This window comes from Sitophilus oryzae, unplaced genomic scaffold, assembly GCF_002938485.1.
Source record: "Sitophilus oryzae breed Bouriz unplaced genomic scaffold, Soryzae_2.0 scaffold_1819_pilon_pilon, whole genome shotgun sequence".
In the NCBI taxonomy this organism is placed as follows: Eukaryota; Metazoa; Arthropoda; class Insecta; order Coleoptera; family Curculionidae; genus Sitophilus; species Sitophilus oryzae.
The window spans coordinates 94,132-107,191 of NW_022146523.1; the positions used below are offsets into that span (position 1 = coordinate 94,132).

The following is a 13,060-nucleotide window of genomic DNA, read 5'->3' on the forward strand; positions in this document are numbered from 1 at the left end:
AACCTTATGGACGATTTCGTGGGACAAAACCTGTCCGAGATGTACCTGGCGTTACCGTCAGCCTATCCGAGAATTCCGAGATTTAGTTTAGCTCTGCGCCACTGCGCGCTAATCGTCGTTTACAGCGCAGCGCATCAAGAATACCGTAGTTCTGCTTTCAGTCGACAGAGTGAGTGGTTGCCGGAGACAGTGTTGTCAGAACTACTGATTAATACGTACATTTACGGATTTTGAGTACAGTACGTTAATAATACCGATTTTCTATCATTAAATAATTTAATATAATGTTATATGATTAAACAAAGAACGACGTCAGAGTTGGCTTGGAAATGAAGATTGCTCATATTTCATATGTACAATATTATGGTAAATGTCAATAATCATAATTTCCTAGCCAGCTAAACGACTTTTTTCGATCATACGACATATATTCAGTACCCATAAAAGAATGTTTATTTTTGTTGTTTATTCTATGTTTAAAACGAATAAATTTTCAATACGTAAACGCGGATTCTTCATCCAAAGATATTTTCGTCAAACGTATTACAGCTATTACACATTTTATGGCAACACTATCGCTTTCAGATCCACACCGTCTTCAATATGCCTTCGCTTCGAATTAGAGGAAATAAGTGTTTGATGTGTTACGATTATATGTGTACAAATCATCCTTGTCACGAATTCGCCCATTAACTATAGAGGGGTATGTATACCTCCCCATTCTATATTCTACATCATCAGCCGATAATTAAAACTGATTTAATTAAAAAAATAATTTGAAAACGAGTCTTAATCATTTGCTGATGATGCTAACATGGTTAGCAAAACGGGCGTCAATATGAAAGTAAAAGTGTTTTAGTATATTGTGGTGATTTAGTGTTTTTATTTTGTTGCGTATATCTTCTCAATTCTTTCAAACAACGGTTCTATGCTTAATGGCATTAAGAGAAGTGTGCCATACTAATAGGGATTGTTTACACTAATTTTTTTTATTGTTAACAGTATTTAGAAAAAAATGTTTATTGCGTAGAATTTTTTATTTTAGAATTAGTCGGGGGCTAAAAGTACTATAGGTAAATAGCATAAACACTCACATATAAATAACTTTTAGGTAAAAAAAGTCAATCACATAGTTCGTTTTTTGAAGTTCTTTTGTAAATAAAAAGTATTTTTAATTGAAATACATTTATTTTGAATTGATTTATAAAACAAGCATACAAATCCTATTATTAACTATACTATATTTAAACATATATTTACAGTTTACCAAAATAAAATCACAATATTTTAAGTGTTATTACAATAATTCTAATGAGACGAAAAATTAAAATTAAATAGAAAATGATTTTATAACAACACTTTTAAATATAAATCAAAAATAACACTAAACCATATGATACTATAAACACATAAATATTCGTTATAATATTCTTGAGGCACCTTTATCTAATAAAAATATATTTAATGATTTTATGCAACGGAGAGACAACTATAATTTATTCATGAAATGGTTGACATAAAATATTGACAAGAAATTATTATATAGAATTATATCTAGAACAAGATTTTGTCCATATTTTAAAAACCTTGACAAGTTCCCTAATTTGGTACGTTTTATAGAAATTTTAATTTCAAGAAGAATAACCCCCCCCCCTCCTTTGTAATACATTAAATACTAGTTCAAATGTAATATTTACAAACATATTAATAGAGACAATTTTTCAGTCAAGCATAATTTACAATAAATAAAAGCATGTTTTACCAGAAAAACAGTAAATACAATACTGATATGGAATTTTGCAAATATATAGAGTAACATAAATCTACAAACAACAATATCTACTGACAAACAAAACAGCAACAAACACAAAAATCTATCAGTATAAATAAACGATTCGAAATACAAGTTGACTATGATTTATCTAATTTTAGTGCCAGATACTGTTTATGGAGTCTCTGTTTGCAGAATTCGTAAAAGTCTATTTCTTTGGTGAAGTTCCTCCTTACAATTTCTTTCACTTCTTCACTTACAGGCGGCTTGAAGTTATTCTTGTTGATAGGGTTGTATCTGCTTATTTCATCTGTAAAAAAATAGAATAAGTGAGTATATATATATATATATATATATATATATATATATATATATATATATATATATAAATGGATTTTAAAGTTTAATTCAATTTGTTCAATATAATATAGTTTGCCGATATCGATGTTTTTTTAAGGAATGTGTAACTCAGTTATTTCTCTTTTTAGCTATTTGTTAAATTAAAAATGAAAATCCTCATCTTTCTATACGAAGGAAAAGAAAATGTTATTTTGGCGAAGCTTTGAAACATCCTTGGAATGGTTTAACAAAGTAAGGAATTTAAAAACCGCTTAATCATATCAAGGTGAATCTTTTCGATATTTTGCCTTCTAATTCATCTCAATAGCTGTATTTTTATTACATTTTTATTAAAGATATTTGTTTATGAAAAGTTTAAGTTCAGAAGTTGATCTCTATTTTTTTAAATAAAAACAACAATAGTGAATACAACTTCTGGACTTACAACCATATCTGCTAGGGTAACTGTCAACACAAACCATAATAATATGACTTTTCAATGACAGTTACATTAGAAAAACAATAAACACTATTTCATAGGTGTGTTGACTTGGACCAAAAACAAAGACATATTTCTGATGCTAATAAATTGTTATTAATCGTTACTGTCTTCTTCAAAAGCGAATATCTCTAATAAAAATAAAGCTAAGAGAACGTTTAGTTTTTAAAATAAAGCTATCGAGATGAGTCAAAAAACAAAATAATCGAGAAAATATGCACTTTTGGCAATAGAGAAAAAAATATGTACCTTTGACAAATTCAGAAAAAAATTTAGTGTTTGAAAATTGATATATTTTTACATGAACAATTAAAAAAACGAGTTTCCCAAATAAAATTAGACCAAAAACTACTTTTTCGTTATTTACAATCAACTTTATTTAAAATATAAATTTACCGCCAAAGTCAAATTTTGTCTAAATCAATAATTATAAAAATACAGTAAGATTATCTCCGGCATACCCTATGAAATATCCTCAAAAGAAAAATTCCACTTCTCCAACTCCCAGTAGATGACATACAATGAATGGACAACTTTGAGAAACACCTCAATGTAGTATTGAGCAATAAAAAGAATGGAAAGGGAGAAACGTTTGCTCAGCAGTTAAAAGACCATACCATAACATAGTATACTGATGCTTCCAAAACCAAAGCAAGAAGAGGGCTAGGAGTATTTTGGCCAAAAACTAAATACTCCGAACCAATGGACATCTGCCTCCTAGCAGAAATCTACGCTATCGAAAAATGCGTACAACTTTTCTTTAATAGGAACTATCGGAAACAATAAATAGACATCTTATCCAATAGTCAAGACTAGCTTAAAAGCGATAAACTCAATAACTATTAATTCGAAGTTGGTAAAAAATGCCTAGAGAAGCTGAACAAATTAGGCAAACAAAATAAAGTCCTTCTACTCTGGATGCCGACCCACCTTCTTAAGTATTTTATTAGATTAATCAGAATAACATGCAAAGCTAGTCATATTGTTACTGATTTTAATGCAGTGGTTCGTCCTTCAACAGTTTCTTCTATATTAAACAAAAATATTGGAAGTTGTCAGAAGAATCGTAAGATTTTGCCCATTTCAAAAATGATATTTTCTATGTAGGCAACTATACTGGAATATAGAGTAACATATTTAAGCAAATAGAAGGTACTGAAAATGCAAACGATAAAGCTAGAAAAGAAGCGAGTTCCACTCCACTAACTGGATCAGAACCGTTCTGCTTCCCAAGCAGAAAATAACTTAAAGCGAAACTCAAGAACCTTGAATAGTTTAATGTATAATGTATCCGTAACCTGGAACGAACAACGGTCTCTTTAAAGAAGTCCCCAGTTGAAGAAGTTTCGGGCTTACGACCAAGAAAAATAAAAAAAATCTTGATTTAAGTAAGAACAATCTTCAGAATTCCACGGGGTTTTTAGCAGGACACTGTCTACTCAATGAACACCTCAGTAGATTGAAGCTAGGTGGCGGTGATTAACTTCCCTCCTCCCATACAATCTATACATCTACATCTACATCTTTGTTCACTCGCATGATAATATAAAAGAAAATATTGAATGTTTGAAAGAAAACAACTTACTCCAATATACATCTGACGCTCCCTCAAAAAATCGAGGAATATAATTTTCCAAGACAGTTAATGTAGTGTTCATCTCTTCCAAAACACCAACGACAGCATAGTTTTCTTCTACGGCTCTTTTGGCTCTTTCCAAAGCCCCTTCAGTGTTGAAAGGTAGACAGTCCATGTGATGTCCACAGAAGAACATGGATTGTCTTCTGTGGTCGCCTATGCCTTCTCTGATTTCGCCTCGGATGTAACGACATTCTCTGTCTCCAGATAACACACAGTGTTCAAAATCCTAAAAAAAACAAGATAATAAATAAATAACGCTTTATTGTACAAAAAGCCAAAATAGCTTCATCGACAAAGCATTTACAAATAATAAGAGATCTAACCAATCATCATACAATTCAAAAAAAAATAGGTCATTAAAATTACAAATAGAACATACATGGACATAGCAGAACACAAAAAAAGTTATAATCATTTAAGAGTTATTATAAAATATTAAATATTAGATTTTTAACCAGTGTGCGAGATGATCAAAATTTAAAAATTCAAAATTGTTCAAGATTAAATATCAACAAAAAAGTCGTTTACTGCATATAGGGCTCTCTCCAGTAAGTATGATTTCAGAGCTTTGTGAAATTCAGGAAAGAATGAAAGCGACTTGATATCCAAAGGCAGATGATTGTACATTTTATTGACATTGCACAGTATTGAGCCTTTAACTAGTTCTGAGCTCGGGGTTGGCAGATAAAGATCGTGCTCCGCATTCCTAAGTGGATAGTTGTGAGGAAGTCTTTTGGGCATAGCAGATATGTGCTTGCGGATTAAGCAAGCGGATTCAAAAATGAATAAAGAAGGAAGAGTCAGTATTTTGAAATTTTTAAAGAAATTCCGGCAGTGAGTTCTACTGTTCAGTCCCAATAAATATCGAACTGCTCTTTTGAAGTTTGAAAATACGATCAAATTTTGTCGCGCAGGAAGTACCTCAGAATGGAAGGGCATAATGAAGATGCGACTCAAAAAAGGCATAATAGACTATTCTAGAGGTTGATAAGTTAATTTCCTTAGAAACTGATCTTAGCACAAAACAGGTAGCGCTTAGTTTCTTTGATAAAGTTTCGATGTGCAAGTTCCATTTTAACGAGTTGTCTACAATAAGTCCTAAAAATTTCACAGAGTCCACGACGTCAATAGTGGTGTTATTAAGTACAAAAGGTTGTATAGTACTTTTATATGACAAAACTTAGTAAAAGTAGTAAACTTAGTTTTTAATAGGTTGAGGAATAGGAGATTAGAATTGCACTAAGATTTAATGGTGTGTAGGTCACTGGATATAGTATTCTATAGTGCCGAAACATCTGGACCGCTCCAAGTGAAACTAGTATCATCCGCAAAGAGGCAGATTTTACCGTTAATGTTTAGATTTGCAATGTAGTTGATAAGCACAGAAACAAGAAAAGAATAAAACAGAAACAAAATAGGGCTTAGTACAGAACCCTGAGGGACACCACATTCTAAAGGCTTGCAAGAAGACATAGACGTAGGTATCAATCTTCACAAGGCTTCGCGGTCTCAAGCAAAATGGAGCTTATTTAATATAAAAATCTAATTTAGGAGGAACTATCTATGATATATTCGGCGATGTAATGCACCTTATCTAAGCATTGTTAAAGTTTAAGGCTAAATATGATATAACACTATAGTGTCCAGAGAAAATGAGTAGAAGTTGAATATGTCCGGGCCAAGTATTTGCAAACTTTTATCAAAGGAAATTATAGGATTTCAAAGGAAATTATAGGATCTTTGCTTCTGTGTAACTATTACCAAGAAAATATACGCTCACTTTGTATCAATATGAAGGTGTGTGGTTAGACTGTTAGATAACTAAAGTATCATTTTTATTGCTTAATCTATTCATATTTCTAGAACATACACGTCCAATACAAATCTTCTTTTTTATAATGAAATAGAATATTACTATCAATTAAATACTTTGCATGAAACCACTTAAGTAAGAATTATTTATGAAACGTCGCGTCGAGAAGATGAAACTGTTACTATTTACTTCCTAAATATCTTTACAGATCTCAAAATCATCATTTATGATTTGAAGAAATCATATAAATGGAAAGTGAGAGGCAAGGTGTGAGTTGCATCACGATCTTCAATATAAGACGAAATTAACCACCCCGAATTATTAGTAAAAGTAAAAGTAAAACCATGAAAGAAATAGTTTAAGAGTTGTAGAACGTCCGCGTGATTTTTTACGAACAATTAATGATGTTACAGAAGAGAAATTTAACTATCAAGCAGTAGTAATATTCGTTTATTTAATATTAGGCAATTGTGGTTTATAGTCTAAGTTTATAACTGTTCGAATAGGTAATGATTTGACGGCTTGCAATCTTCTTGATGGATTATAACAGGGTGGTCGGAACTGTATTCCGGTAACTTCGGCAGCACATTCAGCAGATAAAAATAAGAAAAAAAGTCCGTATAAATATATGTCCTAAATTGCTTAATTTCGGAGATACAGGGTGTAGAAATTTCATTTTTAATTCGATTTTTTCCAAATAATCTCTGAAATAAGGTCAATATTTGGATGAAAATTGGTAATTGGTCCGGAAGTTTTTTTGACATGAGAAATTTGATTTTGATGTCAATATGACTCCTATTTGTAGGGGGCGCCACCTACATGTGTTTTAACTGTTTTGAAGAGTAATAACTTTTCGTCCGTACCTGTATAAAACTACTGAGTGAAAAAAATATACATTTACTTAATTTTTTACGTAAAAAATGTCTTTTGGTAAAAATCGCTACGAGCAACCGTTCTCAAGATATTTACAATACATGTTATTATTAACAAAAAATAAACACGTTGAGTAGATTAGTTATTTGACTGAAATAATAAATTAAGGAAATTTCTATTTTTTTAAATTAATCATAAATTTTTCTGCGAAAAAATGATGATAAAACAGTTTCTGAACTTTTGACACAAAATTATGTCAAATTTATGAGATCAGTCTAATAACTATTTAGTCATCATATGTTTAATTCATGTCAATGATGACAAGTATTGATAATTTCGATTCCATCTCGAGAACCATTACTCGTTCCACAATCTCGAGAACCATTACTCGTAGCAATTTTTACCAAGAGACCTTTCTACGTTAAAAACGCCGTAAATGTATATTTTTTTACTCGGTAGTTTTATACAGGTACGGAAGAAAAGTTATTACTCTTCAAACTAGTTAAAAGATATGTAGGGGTCACATTGACATCAAAATCAAATTTCTTATGTCAGAAAAATCCCAGACACCAATTTTCATCCAAATATTAACGTCACTTCAGAAATTATTTGGAAAATAATCGAAATAAAAAAGAAACTTCTACACCCTGTATCTCCGAAACTAATCATTTTAGGACATATATTTACTTATTTTTATCTGCAGAATAATGCTGCGGGAGTTTCCGGAATACAGTTCGGACCACTCTGTATATTGATTATAATAGAGCATCGAATCTTTTTATTTTTAGAAGTAAATATTCAGTATGCAGGTATTGTTGACATGGTATGCACAAACTTTATCAAAATTAAAGTAAGATAAGGAATGTTTATTTATATTTTATGAGAATTTGTAAATTCCAACCGTACGGATTAGTAGTATTTTAGCTCTTCTGCATACTGATCACGATATTATCATATAAAATGCCAAGAAATGTTATTTCCTACTTTAACAGAAGCCGAATAGTAAGTTTGTAACAACAAGGTCTATCACAAAACAAAGTAGCAGAAATTGTAGGAGTTAATTAAGTCAGACTTCAAGACTTAATAAAATGTTTCGCGGAACCAATGATGTTAAGGACCAAGCAGAAAGAGTTCGAAAAAAGCTTATTGCAGCACAAGGTCGTCAGCTATCAATAATTCCTAGGAGGAGCCCATTAACGTACAACCCGGCTTGAGGGAGTTATTGTATTAAGACAAACTGTATCACGTCGAACTGTCGTCACCACTAGTATTTTGGCGAAGATCGAACAGCGAACAGATTAACTAACCTAACCTAACAGACCAGACGTACCTTTGCTTCCATGAAAGCTCTCTTCTCCAGCCGAGATCTAAGCCTCGAACTGCGCATACGTATATTGCTACCTCTTTCCTGTATTTCTGTACGGTTCTGAGACTTGGACTCAATCAGACATTGAAAAACTGCATTAATGCTTTTGAGATGTTCTTGTATCGATAGAGTGACAAATAGGAGGTGCTCAAGCGGATGGGCAAAGATAAAGAACTCCTATGTGAGTGAAGCAAAGGAAGTTACAGTAAGTCGGTCACATCATGAGGGGTGAACGATACGAGGTGCTCAGACTGGCAATTGAAGGCAAAATTGAGGACAGGAGATCAGTGAGAAGAAGGCAAAACTCCTGGCTTAAGGACCTGCGTCGTTTGTTCGGAAGAACATCGACTGAAATTTTTAGAGGTGCGGTTTCACGCACTATCATTCCCAGTTGGATCGCCAACCTCCGAAGGGAGACGGCGACCTAAGAAGAAGAAGTATCATGCCGATTAAATTCTGTTAATTTACATTGTCGGAGACCTTTGCGAGCACAGTAAAAACGTACACGGTTACAATGGGCACACGAAAAGGTCGAACAAAATCAAAACGGGGAAAATGTCATGTTTTCAGATGAAACGCGAATAGGCCTAGTAGCGGATTCCCGACGAATCCTTGTCTAGAGGGCTCCAGAACAACAAGCTAGATTAGCTACAGCTCAGCCCTGCGTCCCATTTCAAGGTGTAATAATTTGGGTTGGAGTAATTAATTATAGGTGCTTGAATACCATTAGTTGTTATTGACGGAACAATGATAGGTCGAGTCTTCTGCCTTTTTTCTGTAATTGTCTGTCGAAATCCTCCCTGAATCGTCGTGCAGACTATATTTACTTAATATTATGCTAATAATAATAAAAATAAAAACAACGTGTTTGGGCCCAGCGCCAACAGAACTGGCAGAGACTTATGGTGTGGCAGCGGTATGGTTGGGGTGTTGTCGCGATCTGGTGTTTTAACGGATACTGAGGTGGCAAAAAATAGAACACGATCTGGCATAAGCTGTTTGGTACTTGCATTAGTGTACTTAAATAATATGTAAAGAAGACAGTATTGGGTGCATCCCTCCTTAGAAATTTCGTTCCAGGCTGCATCTTGAGGAAATTTCTGTTGTTGCAATCTGGTCGATTATAGTCGTAAAAACATGGTTTGGATTCAATTAATTCGACAGAGTTCCTTATGCCTATACTCAAATACGTTTAAATTACCTATACGGAGGGCACCGCTTAAATTCCTGTCCCGATGTTAAAAGATGGCTATAGAATTTCAATGCATTCCCTACATTCCCTATCCTTGTGTGGTAGGAGGTTTGACTAAACAAGGATGAACCTATGTCTTGAAACCATTCGACTCGATTTTCTGTCCTCCTTCAATACATAAATTCTCTCATTGCTCTTATGAGGAGGCCGCGGTATAGGTACCTATTGCATATTGCCACCGCCACGCCGCTTTCAATGCGCCACTAATGGTCCAATATGGTATGCCGGTATGCCCGACCTGCGCCTCTGCCGCGTGATCTTGGTGGGCGTTTCCTAATTTATTTCCACTGGCATTGCCATCGCCACGCATCTGAACCACGCCACCGCCATACCTACGCCACTTCTATGGGCGCCGCGCCGGGTCTTAAAAATATTTTAATTGAAATAACAAATAAACAGTTTTTTACGTAACTTCCAAAAGAAAATTGTGTTTGTACTATGTGCGCATATTTGAAGTGAAACTTCTTTCTAACAGCTATTAAATTGAGGGATTTGAAGGACATGTTTGAAAAAATGTTAAATTATAAATTAAATAATAATTTGATTCGCTTTCACAAAATTTGTATTAAAATAATCGTCGGTCTGTCTGTATTGTATTGTAATTATGTCTATAGTATCTAATTAATAAATTATTTTATTAACTTTCACAAAATTTGTATTAAAATATCAATATTTACGTATTTCTAAGCCGTAGCCTGTCCTTACCACTTTTCGTCTCGCGCTTGTGTGTCACGGCCTTGAATTTTTACTCCCAGCGCGCGTAAAGAAGTTTCATTTCAAAAATAGCATGTTCTATTCGGAGTAAAATGTACTTATTTTTTAGGTAACTCAACGAGAATTCTAGAGAAGAAGTTTACATTTCGAAGGAATATTATTGGAACAAATTTTGTCTTCGTTGATGATCACCACACCGGACAATGGAAGCGCGACAATTTTGTGACGAAGAGCACTTTATTAAGTATTTCTTTAGATTAAATGAAAAACACCATGTTATATAGAAGCGAAACTTGGGTGCTTTACAGAGAAGAAATTGCAACAGAGACACCTTAAACAACTATTAAGAATCAAATGGTATCATCATGTCTCAAACGTATCAGTCCTTGAAAAAGCTAGCTGCGAGAGCGCTGAATTCATGATTACTAAATCCCGCTTAAGATGGGCTGGCTACGTATGCAGCGTGCAAGAAAACCGCCTACCGAAATCTTTTCTTTACGGTGAGCTTGTAGAGGGTAAGAGGAAACCTGGTGGACAACTCAAAAGACACAAGGATATTTTCCATGAAAACTTAAAGGGGATAAACATGCAGAATCAGTGGGAGAAAGCAGCGCACAATAGAACGCAATGTAGAAGAATAGTAAACTCAGTCAACAATTTTTGAATGTCCGGAGTGCAGAAGAGAGATAATATCACGTATCGGGCTTTTCAGTCACAGAAAATAAAATGCCTTGCGTAACCATCTTCTGATGCGTGTCAGATACCTGTCAGCGAGTAATGGCAGTAAGTAAGTAAGTTCAATACCACCTTGGAAAATACATTTTCACGCGACAACACCCAATTAAGACCCATCTTGAGTTATCAAATCATTGTTGTAACGCAGGAGCAGCAAATTAGAAGATTTTATAAAAAAATCAAAATTCTGTTTTTAAAATTTATTGTCTAAAAATTTTGCAGGTTAATGCCATTTTTGTAGTTCATGAAATCAGTTCCAATCCGAAATTGATCATTCCAATCGCAAGCTGCAAGTACACGGATTACATGTGCATATACAATCCAGCTATACAGGGTTGTTCACCACATACGACACGGAGTATTGTAGCTAAACGATGAGATTTTTACAAATTGTAAGTTTTGGGTTCGATGAAGGACTATTAGAGGTACAATTTAAAAATAATTTTACAAGATACAGAGTGTCCCAAATAAGTAAAAAATATCAAAGTTGTATTTTTTTAAATGGAACACCCTGTATATTATTACATTTTAAGTTTCTACGATTAAAATAAAGGTAAATTTGATTAAGGTTTATTATACTTAAACCTTATGTTTTTGAAATATTTTCAATTTTGTGAAATGTCAGTTTAAGTTAAGTCAAGTTTTTTATTAATTTAATAATAAATAATAACCTAGCTTTATAATAATTAATAACCTAGCTTTACATTTATCCGACAATTCGAGAGAAAAAGAAAACAATAATAAAAGTAATAGTTAACAGATATTTCATTACTAAGTCAAATTACCTTTTAAGCCATTTGGGATCTGGTAATGGAATGTCCGGAAATGCAATTTTCCTTTCAACGTAGTACCAAGGCGCTCGAACATAATAGTACCAGGAAATTACTCGTTCCACAGGATCACGTACTAAATTAATATAAATCGGTTCGGGCAGACCAAATCTACAACAGAGAATTTAATCAGTTTTGTTTATGTCTTTGTGGTTGGTTTATTTCAATTTATTGATTGTTTTTTAGAGAGTGCGTTCAAGTGTAGATAATAAATTTAATTATTTTAGCAAGAAAGATAAGGATTAATAACGTTCATAAAGAAATTGAAAATATTGGGAAATTCTGTTATCTACCTAGCAAAGAATTTTGTTAAAAATATTATGTTGTTGATTTCTACTAAAATAAATTTTAAAATCCGGTTCGAAATATTTTGAACTGCATTTAAATTATACATTAAAATTAATTTTTCTTCAGATTTTCCGAAATTTGAACCAATTCCAGCATTTTAACAAAGTATTTATTTTGGTAACACAAAACTTATGAGAAATGATCAAGAAATCTTATGGTTTGATGTCATTACTATGGGTAAGAGGTAAAAGATTACTAGTATTTTTGAATAAAAATATTATGGAGGGAGTATTTATGCATAGTAATCGGACATGAGGACCTAGGGTGTCTTTACTGAGCCTATTTACGAATAATGAATATATTACTTACGATGACACATTAGTGAAACAAACGTGTTTTATATAAACCGAAGGAGGTTCATAGCTGGATACTAGACCAGAGAGCACTGCTTGATCTTCTGGAGCTAATCTGATGGTTTCCACCCTTTGAACTCGGTCTTGATGAAATCCAAACTCGTTTCTAATGCTCAGTCTTCTTAAAAGCTCCATTAAGGTTTGAGATCCTACCTTCGGTACTCTGTTAAAGAACACTATGTCTTGTTGAGCTTTTCTGGTGTTGTTTAGTTGGTAAGGCGCTAAAGTTGACATCTAGTAAAAAAATATATTAGAGATATTATAAAAATATAATTATTTTTGTACTACAAATGCCTGTGTAATAAATTTATCTATATTATATTCATTCACTAATGTTTTTTCTCTCCATTAAAATATTTATTATGTTCTAAAATATTTTGTGTCAATGTTGTATATAATGTTTTTCCTGTCACGTACTTGTTGAGTCAAAACGTTCAAGTAAACCGATGTAGCAAAATAAAATACTAATTCACCACAATACACTAAGCCACTATATTTTTGCACTGGATGCTGAAAAATAAATAGGTA

The 13,060-nt window shown here is 32.9% G+C and overlaps 1 protein-coding gene across 1 annotated transcript; it reads right to left on the minus strand.

Annotated features, from left to right (window-relative positions):
• Positions 1-1,487: 1,487 nt before the first annotated feature.
• LOC115883172 (heparan sulfate 2-O-sulfotransferase pipe) lies at positions 1,488-12,766 on the minus strand. The gene is made up of 4 exons (XM_030901477.1): positions 12,489-12,766; positions 11,788-11,942; positions 4,195-4,476; positions 1,488-2,081 (listed from the first exon to the last, which is right to left on the minus strand). Exons 1-4 carry the CDS (start codon positions 12,764-12,766, stop codon positions 1,912-1,914), a joined length of 885 nt encoding a protein of 294 aa, XP_030757337.1. The 3' UTR covers positions 1,488-1,911.
• Between the last annotated feature and the right edge of the window lie 294 nt (positions 12,767-13,060).